Source organism: Dendroctonus ponderosae, unplaced genomic scaffold (genome assembly GCF_020466585.1).
Source record: "Dendroctonus ponderosae isolate FM_Combo_2020 unplaced genomic scaffold, Dpon_F_20191213v2 Dpon_F_20191213_5, whole genome shotgun sequence".
In the NCBI taxonomy this organism is placed as follows: Eukaryota; Metazoa; Arthropoda; class Insecta; order Coleoptera; family Curculionidae; genus Dendroctonus; species Dendroctonus ponderosae.
The window spans coordinates 13,864,516-13,879,149 of NW_026018715.1; the positions used below are offsets into that span (position 1 = coordinate 13,864,516).

At 39.0% G+C, this 14,634-nt stretch overlaps 1 protein-coding gene across 4 annotated transcripts in view; it reads right to left on the reverse strand.

Moving 5' to 3' along the window:
• The window catches only part of LOC109545455 (protein-tyrosine sulfotransferase), a 71,018-nt gene that overhangs the window by 23,630 nt on the left and 32,754 nt on the right, over window positions 1-14,634 (reverse strand). For 2 of the 4 annotated variants that reach the window (XM_048666391.1, XM_019916164.2), the window contains 2 exons: window positions 11,338-11,375; window positions 4,290-4,619 (listed from right to left, as the gene is read on the reverse strand). In XM_048666391.1, the coding sequence (XP_048522348.1) occupies window positions 4,290-4,555 (266 nt within the window). In that variant the 5' untranslated portion in view covers window positions 4,556-4,619; window positions 11,338-11,375. Of the gene's footprint in view, window positions 1-4,289; window positions 4,620-11,337; window positions 11,411-14,634 lie in introns of all 4 variants that reach the window. The other 2 variants (XM_048666390.1, XM_019916165.2) reach the window with 2 other exon arrangements.

The following is a 14,634-nucleotide window of genomic DNA, read 5'->3' on the forward strand; positions in this document are numbered from 1 at the left end:
GGAGCACTATTTATCAATCTGTAATAAAAGACGTGAGGAAATTCTGTCTTTTTTAAAGACAAACATTTTTGAGGCGAAATACCCAAAAAGAAGTTGGTAAAAAATGAATTCGCATCAACAATATAGAACTTATCTACATTTATTGTTATCTCTATTTAGCTGTTTACAAAATGAGCCTCTATCAAACTCCATTTTCTCAGGTTAAACTGCTTATAGACTTCTGGAAAGTAAAAAAACCACTTCAGTTGAAACATGATGGTCAAGATTGTAATGTGATTTTCCGTTTCGGACAATTCAATTTGTCTTTGCCGTTTACAAATGGCCTTAAAGGTATCAGCAACGTCTTAGACCAAAACCCGTAATTGCATTCCGCAATTAATTTTCGTGCGCGACGTATTTTCCATTAATGGTATTTGCCTTGAAATGCCGGCAATTAAGAGAGTCGGGTTGGTTGGAAACGCAAAGTGGACGACTCACGCACACAAGCTTGAGGAAGCATTTCCATTGCAGGTGTTACCGACCCGTTTCCGCTTAATTTTCCATTTCCGTCTGGTAAAGGACAGGCATCATCATGCCTGGAATAAATTTTCTTATTCCTGATGTTTCTCCAGTTGGGAAAAGTTGAATCATTGGCAAAGTTTTGCCAGAACTCTAAGCACATCCATTCTGAACTTCTTAAGTTGCTGGAGCATCTAATATGCAATGTGGCCGCATAATGGTCGAAAACGTATAGGAAAATGCTTCTAATTCAACTTTTCCCTCACGAGCAAAGGAAAAAGTTGGAAACACGCAAATTGGGTACGTTTACCCTCGAACCCCAGCATTTCTCTTCATCAACTTGTTGTGTGTTCAGAAGAGATAAAACTGCTTTAATGGGGTTTTCTTTAAAATACTAAGAAGACGTAAATTAATAATCGCCCATCTCGGTGCCGTATCTGCTTCAGTGTTGGGCGTGTATTTATTTTGAAAAATGTTTCGCCCAAGCTGCTTCGCGTCGTATAAATCTCCCTTAAAACGTTTTGCGGGTGATAAAAGTGTCTTTGTGCAGAAAAACGTTTTAAGCACTAAATTATTTTTACCGCGTAAACGTGATCTGCCACCTCTGCCCTATTAAATCCCGCCCGAGAGCCAATGGAAATTTTCTTATCTCCTGCGAACTTGCTGTTTCCGATCCAAATTTAATGGCAAAACTCCTACATTGACTCTTTCCAAGACGCAATTTATAACTCCTCGTCCTGATTAGACAAAATTGAAACTGTTCCAAAGCGCGTTTTATTATTCATCAACAAAGCCTTTTTACGAAATGGGGTACTTCTACATTTTTACGAGCCGGGCCCTCAAAATATACAGTGGATGAAATAAAAATCTTTGAAAACTCATCAGGAACATGCATCAAAAGTCGCTTTACGATGCTGTTATGAAACTTATAAAGCGGTCCAAATGAGCCCGTTTTTTCGCCTGCAATTTAGTGCTCTGCCCTGCACTATAAAACTTCCGGAATGATATTTTAGCAGCCGCGCTGGGATAATCTCCGAACTGAAACACATATTTTTGGCACAGCAACATTTTAGGATGATCGTTTTATTTTCAGCTCTTAACTAGTTTTTAAAAGTTTCCACTATATTTAGATCGCTTGGGTACTATTAAAGCACTTTCCAAAGATTACAGCGATTTTTTGAAAGTGCTCTTTGTGTGGCTGACTCGAAGGACCAAACATACTTATATAAAAAACCACTAATAAACTGGCTGATTATTATGCTTGATCTTCTTTTCATTTTGTTGAAACAATTTTCACGTCGACCGATCGGAGATCAGATTTGCCGTCTTTTATTATTCATAAATCAAGCAGAAGAGAAGCACATACGGTCGGATTGTCACTGGAGCGCTTCGGGTTTTGCCGATTTTTGAGCGATATATCCATTAAAGAAATCCCCCGGCGTTTTCTCGTGATTCGATATAGCGTTTATCCCATTTTCCGGACAAAAATCAAATTTGGGACACCTATTTCATCGCATCCATATTTTATGCCATTTTGTTGCCCGCTGACCTTCTAAATACACGTTTATAGCTAAAAACACGAACTGGGGCTGTTTTTCCAGTAAACTGCAAACACCCCCTATTGCATATACTCAAAATGAATATTCCACAGCCCAATTTGTGCTAAATTCCGCGAAATTAGTCGAAATTTGTCCGTGTAACGTCTGCTTTGTTGAGCAGTTTCTGTGAGCCGATCGACTACATTAACCTAATGAAAAGCAACAGAAAGCGGCGGAAAAATAACGAAATTTTAAACACAAACTCCTTGAGCCATTAGTTACCGCTGCTGTTAAGTTTGTAGGTAAATTCAATTTGGTTCCAGTTTAAAAATGCGCTTAAAGTTGCTTCTCGGGCAAAGTTCTAATTGAATCGCAATTTAAATAGTGTCGCACAAAGTTTGCGATTCCAAGTCGGGAAAGAAATGCCTCCTAATTACTTTTTGCACGAACAGCAATCGGTACATTTGCCAAGTTTCAAGCTAGATTAGTTCGCAAACTGCTTCATATTAAACGGCTGTTTTAATTTTTTTCATTCATATTTTGTTCCAGAATAAAAGAGAAAGTTGTTGGTGGAAAGTCAAAAGTCCTGTTCATTCCTGTTTTAAACTCATAAAAAATACATTTTTCCCCTTTCTTCGCCATCGACAGTGAAGGCGCAAACTTGACGAACCCAAAATCTCCTCGGATTTTCAGCTTAATAATTCGCGCGAAGGACGCAACAAGTACGCTGCAAAATCATCTACCGGCGTCGAAACGGAAAAATTACCTTAAACGAGGCAAAAGAAAATTATTTATCCAAACACGAGGCCAATTTATATTCTAAACCAAGAACGAGCGTTTTAAAATTTGATTAACCCGATGCGAAGCACTGACGGACTCCTCAGAAAATTGCCAACTTGGTTCGAGGGTCGTGATCAAAGCTCGAATTCTTCATCGGCAGCCGATAAAGAGTTTCCGAACTTTTTCACTTCAATCAGCCGCATGCTAATCGAATAGTGTTAAGCTGAGACTCTGGAGAATCAGTTTGCGATTTTATAATTGAAATTCTTAACTTTCTGCGATTAAAAAAATTTTTGCTGGCGTTGCCAAATTGCAAACACTAGATTTTATTAATTAGGCAAAACCTTCCCCTTCAAGTTCTCTAATCACTTCCTGAACTATCAACCGATTTGCTGCTGCAAAGGACTTCAATTTGAAAAGTTCCAGGGATAATTGGAAAAAAATTATAAAATACTCTGGAAAGTTTCCGGAAAAAAACCTCATTAGGATCGTGCCCTTGCGCCCTTTAACGTCGATGATAACTTTATTAAATGCTGTCTTTGCCCCGACCTGCGAAAAATGCTAATCGACAAGTTTGTAGTTTGATTGAAATACTTCACAAACTTTGGGGAATAATTAATAAATGAGTATGAGCGAAACAAGGACATTTATAAAGTGCGTTGATGAGACGGAGAACGAATACGTTGTGGGCGGTTCTATTGGCGCCGGCCAATCCAATCCAGTTCTCCATGGCAACACCCACCTAACAGTGGAACGTGTTTCTTTCTTTCCTTTCACACGCATTTGCAGTGCATCCTTGTTCCGCTGATTATTTATCGGCTCCTGCGAGACTCGTCGACAAATATATGGAGTTTATTTTCGGCAAACATTGCCGTAGTGTACGGTTTTGTGTTTCCTTTGCGAAATTGCAAACAAGATGTTGTCTTAGCAGCGCGGAAACCGCGATGTCAGAAGCAAACTTAATTACGACGAGAATTATGGAATGTTCGCCGTGAATTAGCTGAGAAAACTAGAATAAATATGCGGCAAGTTTGCATTTTACACAGGGAGTTTCCTTGTTTTGGGTGAAACCGAGATAATCTAATAATATATTAAACGACCAGGCAAGAGTGTGGGTAGAACCGAAGTGGTTTGAGCCTTTAATCACTCTCTGTGATGAAGCAACAGAATGAAAATGAGCAAATTATTATAAACGGGTTTTGCAAGGAAAACCCCAAATCAAACAATCATTATCTTTAATTCAACTTCAAGCCGGACCAGGAATTTAATCAGACCAAAGAAGGATCGGCCCTAATTGCCCTAAAACAACGTTATTCCGTTCACATCACGAACCGGAGGGTCCGCAAATTCACGAACGTCCGTCAATTACGGCCATTCTCCTTCTGCGCTGCTCAGTGAGTTTCATCATCAGTGATCAGTTCATCATCAGTGAACATTTCCCTCCTTCACGTGTAATCCGTAAATGGTACTTACCGAACATCTGGATGTGCATCCAACATGGCCCGCATCAAAGTGGTGCCGGACCGCGGTACTCCTCCAATGAAGATGAGCGGCATCTGCCTACCATATTCGTAGAGCTTGTTGTCGCTGCCCATGATCGTCTTCTGCTGCGTGGAGACCATGCGAGGTTTGCTCGGTTCGCTCAGAATCGCCTGAACCACAAAGTAGAGCACCACCACGCAGCAGAAGAAACCAGCGGCCTTCCGCAGACCGCCACGCATTGGCCTCGGAAGCTGCATAAGCGTTGCGTGGTCACGCCATCTTTGCACACTCAGAACACTGCTGGTATTGATGGTCGTTCACCTGAAGCAAGAAGAAATCCAGGATCAGAAGTCGAGGGCGTTTGATGTGGAGGATTTATAAAAATGGATGGACAAAATTTCTGGTTGGACAACTAGGCAAAAGTCTGCAGTAGAAACAGATCATGTGGCATTAACGGAGGGTTGAAACCGCTCAGAAGAACCCAACATTTATTTGGGATTTTGCATCAGAAGGGTTTAGCGGGTCTGTTTCTGAGCGCGCTCCGGCGATAAAAACCGTATAGAATTTGAGCGATTTGAGGTTTTGTGCAAAACTAGAGTATAAAAAAACGTTTTTCGAAATTCCTGGTCATTATTTTTCTCTAGAGACCAATTCGCAATTAAATCATTTCCGGCCGAGTCGGCTTATAGGCGCGCTGACAGAACTCGTCTATGCCTGCGCGTGGAGAGTCAGACCTACTATACGACAAATCGTCGGTTATATGCCAATAAATGATTTTTTGAATTTAATGTAGTCCTGGTGAAAATCGTTTTGGGGCCCAGTCACAGGCACAATTGCACACAAATTTATTCCTTTTCAGCACTTTGTGTTTTCCGAACACTGTCAACGGGCAGTTAATCAAATCAGTTGACAAATAAGATCACGACCTTTTTTTCTTCTTGCTTTCTATAGAACGGAAGGACCTAATTTTTCCAGTGCATCGAAGCAAGTTTGCGTGACGGGTTTACTTACTTAATCGCTTCCAGACAGCTTCAAAAACACATTTCCGCCCCCAAACTATCCATCACACGTGAATGAACGGTCGAAAGCAACACAATGGAAGAAAATTACTATTTTAAATCATTTTTAGTGGATTGTTCTCATAGCGACCGCACATCCAGAACATTGTGTGGCTTTAATACTTGATTAAACTGTTTGTACGAGCGGTATGAATGTTTTGATGGCGAATCTCCAGATAACATATACAAGACAGCCATTTAATGCAATAAAATTAACTTATTCCGGCTGTTTACCAATTGGAATGTTTCAGAATTGATGTGCACAGAAATCGAATTAGACGCAAATTCACAGGAATAATAATGAGCCCCTACAAAATTCGCCTGTGTAGACGACGCCTTAATAAACGAGGCTTTGTTATGGGAAACGTGATTTTGTGTCGCAATTATGATGACACATTTGTGCTAATTATTGCCACGCAATTGTACCGGCTCAGTCTCTGTGGTTGGAAGCACAAATTTTATTCAAATTTATTCCACTATAAAGAGCCAATTATACCTGGAAATATTGCCCGCTTTTATATGGAAATTACTGCTATTGGCTGAGGCATCAAGCATGTGAAAATACCGCTGAAATTTCCTACAAGCCCAAAAACAACAATCGAATTGATTGAATTATCCCCGTACAAAGGGCGAATTCAACCCTTCGACCTGCCTTGAAACCGCAACATAAAATTCGTTAATTGCCTTAATAAGTACGCAATTCTGGCTTTCGATCTAATCTACCCTTGGCTCATTTACATGAATTTTACGAGTGGCAAGGGATTTGGTAATAGTGTAAGTTTTCCTGGCTGGAAAATCCACTTTCCCTGCTTCGGATTTATGGACTCCATTCGGATTTTCTACCAATAACAAACCCATAAAATCACTAGAAATTGCTAGTTGCTCAAGTCGCTTCTGTTGTTCGTTCTTCTATTGAGTGTTTGTTCCCGATTTATTATTAAAGAAACGTTAATAACAACAAATTTTCCTCTCGCTCGGTGGACAAGTAAAGGAAAAAGAACGCATTGTCTTTAGTGTGGATCGATATCCAGATCAAAGCCCTGATAAATTACTGGCAAAAACCGACCTTTTAAATCACTGTATTAACAGTGCGAGAAAATTATTAGAGCTTATCAATTAAGCTTCGATCAGCTTTTGTTCGACTCGATCTAGATGAATTCTCGTCTGCGCTCGAGACTGATAAAAGGGAAGCTGTGTGCTCGGTGTGATTAATTGAGCAAACTGAATTAATAACCAACTCTGAAAATGTAGGACATTGTTTAGAGCATGTTACAAATCTACTACAGTTCACAGGCCGCTGAACAATTGGAAAATGTGCGAAAAATCATTTTCAAATGAGAAATTAGCCCGGTAACGACCTGGAAATAAACAGGCAAAATGCCTAACAGATTGAGGAAAGGAAAATGCAAAAGTTTGAGCCAATATTTCGTCGCATCATATCTACTGAAAACAGGCAAGCAATTTCTCCAAGCCGTCCCACTATCAGCTACAATCATCCATCATTTTTCCATTGAAACTTTCCGAAAAATACGAAATAACCTGCAGAGTTAATGCGGCTGATGCATGCAAATGGTGCAGGTTAACTGGAACTTTCTTGTCCAGTCATCTGGATCTAACGCTGGATTGCTCCAGCTTTCGTTGCAAAATTTTATTTTGCCCTTGCTGCATATGAACATGGTTTACTGTGGCTGAAATAAGCTTTAATAAGCTGAAACGCACCCGAGCCTGATTTTGTAGAACCGTATTTTCTGCTTATATGGACGAACGTAGGCGACCTGAAGCCAAATCACCTTCCATTATTAACTCAGAGAGAAATAACTATTTCCAATTGAACTTAGGAGTTTGTGCGTGTTTAATTTTTAATTATACTTCAACTTGTGCAACAACTAGAGATTTCATAGGAAATCCGAGCAATATTCTGAGCAACAGTTCAACATGCGCAAGTTCAATAACAGAAGTTTGACTCCAAAGTGCTCGAAACGTGTATTAGAACAGTTAAGCCTCTCATAATTGAAGTTTAACTAGTTAATAGGAAAGCCATTACTGACTCTTTGGAGCTATCGGAGCTGGCTGATGGTTGATAACAAGGTTTAGATGCAAATTAAATTAGAAGTTGCAAAGAGTAATAAGTAAGCAAGCAAGCATTTTCCAGCTGTTTCTCAAGCCAGCAGTTGCCTTAAAATTATTTTTAAAACCATAAAGTTTAAAATACGCTCATTTAGAACCCAGTAAATATTGGGTAAGTAATTGATTAAAAGAGTACTGCGACTGCGAGACTGTTTGCATCAGAAGGAGATGATCTGATATAATTTTTGTTAAGAAAAATGTCTGGCTAAAATATGTGTTCGGAAATATCGGGCGAATGGTACAATGAAAGGGTTTTTTTCGCGGCTTAAGCGGACAAATCATTTTTGGAATAAGACAAATTTACTGTTTTCGGCGAGTCTTTTTCAGCCGAAATCGTCTCAAAAAGCCAATTCTGCCCTCAAAACACCTGCGACCTCTATGAGGTTTCAGCAGGTTCAACCAGGATCGTTTTTTTATTATTAACTGGCTTAAGAGGGGTTTTAGCGGGGTTTCGAGGGCAGAATTGGCTTTTTGAGACGATTTCAGCTGAAAATGAGTACCCAGTCGATGGGTCTAAGACGCGTTTCGAAAAAACCATCTTCAAACCGAGTGGGGAATATTAGAAAATTCACCCATCGACTTGGTACTCATTTTCAGCTAAAATTGCCTCGAAAAGCCGAATATGGCATTGAAATTACGATTTAGTGAAAAAATTGCGTTTGTTTGGTTGGAAAATTGTCTCAAGCTAACATGAAGAATTTTAATTGACAGAAACAATGCCAGAAAAATCGGACTGTTGCCTTATTGTTCAATTTTCAGTAGCAATTTGACCTTTTTTCAAAAATCTGCACCTAATTGGCTTCCAATTGTAGACAAAGCGGTTCTGGCTGCAATCAATCCAAACACACCTCAAGTAAACAGAAATTGAGTGCTTTAAATCAGCAAAAATGAAAAAATTTCGACGTTTCTCGCTTACAGTGGACCCATTTTTCATTTTTCAAACAAATTTCATCGTAAAATAACTACCCTGTCGGGGATGATTTTCTGTAAGAAATAGGCGCCGTCGTCAACAAAAAGAGTTTTTTTTTTTTAATTTTCCTCATCGACCTTGTACGCGTTTTCAGCTAAAATCGCCCCAACAAAAGAAACTGGCATTGAAATTGTGAATTAGTGACTCGTTTTAAAAAAACTATCAAAATATGTTGAAAAAGGGGGTGCAGCAAGTCAAAAATAAAAAAATCAATTGATTCCAGGGACGAACTAAAAAGTTTTAGTAGTTTTTTAAATGAATTAAATATTTTAAAAGAACGAAAACTCAAAACAAAAAGTTTCCTTCCTGTTCAAGTGATCATAACTTGTAGTCTAACGATACGAAATCGCTATCATTCCAGCTAATCCTCCTTAATAATTATCTCGTTTCAAACTGGGAAGTTCGCTGAGAACTCCAAGGTAAAATTGGTTTAAATCGCTGAATTGCTGTTTAAGTAAGTGCCTTAGTTGTTGCAAAGTCCATCCGACTGCGATATTCATCCCTAATTTATAATTTGGTAGGATTATCGAAGAAGATAATTGTCTTGGGCTGGGGTAATCCGGTTATAAAGCGTTTCCATTGGGGTTAATCACGATTAATCCTGCTTGCAGATATACAAAACATTTTTTTGAGATTAGAGAAGTCAAGAAACTTTATTTGCCCCGGAATATTGAAAGTGTCTGAATTGGGGAAGCAAAAACGTACTGAATTGTGTATCATACAGGCGGAAATTATGAAGGCAGTTTAGGCTGCAAGAAAAGCGCAAAAAACATCCCTCATTTGCAAATTTTCGTCCGTGGAATAATTTAAACAAAATTCCACTTCAACGGTCAAACATGGCAAGCAAAGGGCCAATATGCGGATTAAAAAGTGGCCTTTTCGCCAGCAATTTGCTAATTAATGAAAATTCGCTAGATTTGTATTTCTCCCCGATAAACACGCAATATTGAAATAAACCCGCCCTGCCTGCTACAAGCTGAGATGAAACATTAATTACTTAATTACAAGTCGGAATTTGTTAACTGATTTCAAGGCGGAAAATCTAATTTTTCTACGGTTGTTCTTCCACTTTCTCATTTACATACTTAAAATCGATCGCGCCTCGGCCCCTTTTTATATTGTTTGCGATTAGTTTGGGATCGTGTATTTTTGGGACACCATGTCATTGTTAAATTATTATCACCTTATTTATTTAATTTAATTATAATTAAATTAAATTAATCATTATTGAGAAATTTCCTTGAAAAGTGCAGTATAAATCGAGTTGCAAGTGGCTTCACATCGACTAAAACGCGGAAGTAAAAACCGACTGCCAGACAAGAACACGGTAAATAGAGTTTTACGATATCGGCGATAAGAAGCAAGTACACAAATATTTCAAATAAAATGGAAAATGCTAATGGTTTGTTTGCGTTTCGGAATTGCGCCCGGCTGCAGTTTTGTTTCCGCTTCGTTTGCAATCACGACTCCAAGTTTACGGCGCAAACTTCCAAAAATTAAAGCGTCAATATTTCACTTCCTCTCTTCATCTACAGTCTAGAATCAAATTTCGCTTATTCGATTCGTATTCGCTTGATATTTTGAATATAATAATAATGCGTTTTACGACAGAAATGCGACATTGATCAAGTGAATTTCAAATAATCAATTTAACAGACGGTTATTCTTTGGAAAAACCCTAAAAATGTGTACAAAGTCTGCAAAGTTTTCGTGCACCCATATATTCAGAGGGCGCATTCAAAGTGATTTTACCAAATATTGGATTTTCCCTCCCATTATAGAGTTGCAGTGTTTATTGAGGCGGGGCGCCGTCTGTAAATAAGTTTATCCCTCGCTTCAGCCATATGCGAATATGGAAAGATGCTGTTTCAAGCCAAGATCGCATTATTCGGATAAACAAAGAACGATAACTCGGATATTTTCTTGTTGAGCAACTTTAATGGAAATTCGCCTGTGGAAATCCAATGTTAACACTCCCGTTACTCTGGAACTTCTGCGAACCTGCACTCAATATGCAGCAAATTTCCATAAAAATCCCAATTAATACCCGCGGAAAATGAAAAAGTATTGCCCTTAAAAGTCTCGGAACTTTCTGCGAAAATCTGCCCCCCATATAAAGGGCCACGTAGTCGAAGCAGCAATTTAAACCAGTCATAAAACACTTTGAATTTATTTAAAACACTTGAAGTTTGCTGGCAAAAGCTCCCCTCGAATATTAAAAGCTGCTTCCCTAAGCCGAACACGTAAAACTGTGGGACGCAAAATGGCATTACGAAGACTACAACCCAATCAGTCACCGAAAGTGCATGGATCGATCAAACTGTTTACTTTCAGAAGGCATCGATATTTTGTTGCAAATTCACTTGAAGTCGTCGAATTTATACAAATACTTTTTTAGCGTTTCCATTCCATGCCAAAGTTCATGCAATTGCATCCATCCAAACTTTTCAAAGCTTAAAACCAATGCAGCAATGCTGAAAGTTTGGGGAGGACGACGTAAAAAAATCCTCACTTGGACACTAATGGAAAAACAACTGAAAATGTTCCACTCATGCAAGATCAGAGTTTCATCAGTATCAGGATGAAATTGCCTCCAATTGCACCCATTCAGGCAATTTTCCAACCTTTTTAAAGCATCCAAACTTGTTCATTCCTGGATTTGGATGAAATTCAAGCAATTTTCGAGACATTTTCAAGCTCTAACTAACGCAGCAAACTGAAAGTTGAGGAAGACTTTGTCTTAAGTTGCTTGGCCTCTATGGGCTAGCAAATAATGACGTCACTGCCAAATAACTTGGGCAGACTGTACTTCACCCAAAAGAGACAGTTGATGATTTATTTAACGAACGAGGGTTTCATAAATTAAATCGGTTCAGTCACTTACCTTAGCTGCAATCATTGGTTGTCCAGTCACGCTCTCATCTACAACAATGACCGAACATTAGCAAACGTTTCAGCTAAGAGAAGAGAAATAAAAGTAAATTACACTAATGAATGGAAAATGACACAAAAAAACGGCGTTTTCGGGCCGCTTTCCCGTTTTCCGGGGGGCTTTCAGGTAAACAATAATTAATGATCGGATTTCCGTCATTTAAGAGCAGAGCAAAGCTTTCGCCGTCACTTCCATACCATAAATCTGTTATTTACACCTTTGTCAGGTGATTACAAGATTCATCCATCAATTATAAAGCCGAATTCGTGGCCTTTAACTAATATCCGAATACGCAAGGGCTGTTGCTGAGGTAATGAAGATAAATCGGCTCGCTTACGTTTTACAACTTTTTAATCGAATCGAGTTGGGCCGAGGTGTCGAGTGGTTGGCTAAAAGCCGCTTTCAGATTTCATTAATTAAGCAAAAAATGCTGGCAAAATTCGATTTTACAATCAACCAACAAGGTTATAAAAATATCGGGGAAAAACGCATTGATTTATGGAGGTTGGTAGAAGGATACTTACTGACGCCTTTACTGAACACAAATCTTATGTGTCGGTGAATTTAGGGTTGCACAGTGACAGAAGGGCCACAATAAGGAACGGAACGCATACATCATCTAGTCAGGTAGGGTTTTGCTTTCTTAATAATCAAAATAAATTCCCCAGTCGTCTGCTTTAAGGGTATTTTCTTGGGAGAGGGTCATTTTTTATGGTGGGATTATTGCGTCGGCGGGAACACGCCGATTCAATAAAGGGCTCGCCAAATGACTGATCCAAAAGATAAAAAACAAACAAACAAAGGAGGGAAAACGTGCATTTGACACAGGCATAAACGACTATTGTATTGAACAAAAAACTTATTATCAAAAGAGTTAGACTTTCGAGGCCATTCCTTGAAACTAATGGGTTTTTAGGCCGTCGTTCGGTAGAATTTCTTCCTGACGTTTCGCAAACACGAGCGGCTTGCATCTTCAGAAGTGGTTTACTTGAAAAACACTTGAAAGTCTATCTCTTATTGAATTCGTTCCTCCTGGATTTTAATTGTAACGATGAGTCTTTAATGGTCATACTTGTGATAATCGCTTCTTTAATAAGAAAAACCGTTCAATAATGAACACTGATTTTTTTCAAAAAAATTAAAACAGCCTATAAAACACTAAAAGTGCAACCAAAATCAGGTCCAGGGCAGTTAGGCAATGCCCTTGCAACGCTTTGGCGGTTTGACGCAATGCTGCAGACAARAACAGGCATATTCGGACGCGAGAGAAACGCAGCTGGAGCGATCAATTTGTCTCGCTTTGTTTATTGCACTGTGCGGCTGCMYCGACAAGGACAGGKATAGACGAATTTGCTGTGTGCATTCTGGCGTCGCCGAACTCGCCCAGAAGAAAACAGGAAAAGCATTTAAATCCCACAACCAATTAAATTGGCTCTTATAAAAAAGGTTGGGTCCTAGTTAAACACAAATCAAATAAATTGCAGGATTTGGAAATTCGATTCACCTTCCCGGTCTAACTTAAACATCAAGTTTCATCAACAGAGATAGACTTTCGGGGCCATGCCTTGAAACTAATGAGTTTTTCGCGGGAACGCTTACACTGTTCAAGCAAACCACTTCTGAAGATGCAAGCCACTCGTGCTTGCGAAACGTCAAGAAGAAATTCTACCGAACAGCGGTCGAAAAACCCATCAGTTTCAGATAACTTATTGTTGTGTTTCATGTACAAATAAATGGAAAAGTGAGACTAGAAGATGAAAAATTGTCACGTAAGTGCATGATAAATTAATGTGGCTTTTCCAAGAAAGTAGCGCACTATTCTACTGTCTGTGAATGATTAACTGATACTGTTCGGAAAAGTCAGGCAGCGAGCAAAGTTATAAGACCGACCATAACTATCTATTCTATGAGAATCTCGTTTATTTTTATTTAGTCGCTTCACCCGACTTACTGCTCAGCTTCAGAGGTTTATTTATGTTCAACCAGAACAGAGGCGTGGCGTTCAGAACGTTATTTATATGCAGTGGCCAAAAGTTTTGATGGCATTCGTCTAAAACTATTCGTTATGCATACTATCTATCCTGCATTCGGTGAAAACTAAGATTCTTCTTCGTTCCTCGATCTTTTCTTTGTTTCTGTTGCATTTTCGCCTATTTTCAATCTTTCCACTTGATTCATCCGTTGATTTTGTATTTCCTACTACCGATTTCTCATTGCTCTTGTAGTTTTCTTATTCATTTGTCCTGTATGTTTGTTGGTGGTTTTGCGTGTTTTTATTCGGATGTTTTCGGCTTCGCTAGAGCAAAAACACTCAATTGAAAACACCTGGAAACATAATTGAAATCTGCATTCTCCGCATAAGGAATTAAATAAAGAGTGTTTCCAGTTTACGCAAAAAAAATACAGAAACCGATTGCCTCATTTTCAAACCCGCGCTTAGGTTTTATTGGATGTTTAGAGCAACTTTAGAGCTGCAAAGCTCGATTAGATACTGCTGGATATAGAACGAAAGCACGCACTTCGGAAAAAATCATTAACAACATCGTCTATTGTTGCAAACCCGCGTTAAATTTTGTTCGGACATTTAGAGATCCGTTAGAGCAACTCAATTGAACACTTCTGATTACAGAATTAACACTTTTTGCGCACAAAGAATCCAGTTCATGCAAAAAACATGGTCCCTTTATTAAACCAGCGCTAAGATTTTACTGGATGTTTAGAGCAACGTTGGAGCTGCAAAGCTCAATTAGCGCCTCCTGGATAGAGAACTAGAGCACGTATTTTCTCGAACTAATTCTAACCTTTAGATTGGATAAAACTAAAATTTTTTCGGCATTTTGCCCATTTCAAGTAGTTGTTGCTATGAAAGGGGTTGGAAATTGCAAACCCGGTGCGCTACACTTTCATTAAACATTAATTACCCATTAAGGAGTGACGCTGGGGGTAATTAGGGCAATTAAACCGTACAAATTCAATGGAACACTTCAGGCCCTTCAGGTGCGCCCGTTTGGCGTGGAAACAGTGCACGAGAACCACTATTTTCTATACGTAAATTAGACGAAAAAGCCTTCATCTGCGTTAAAAAACACACTTTTTAAATTTAATCCTGTTAAGTGGCAAAACTAACACGAAACTCGTCTAAATTTGATTGAGGTGCCGCTACTTTAACAATAGTCTAATAAAAACACACGACTTGACCAAACACAACTTTGGTTTCACAGTTTGAAGCCTCCAAACAAGCAGTTTTGA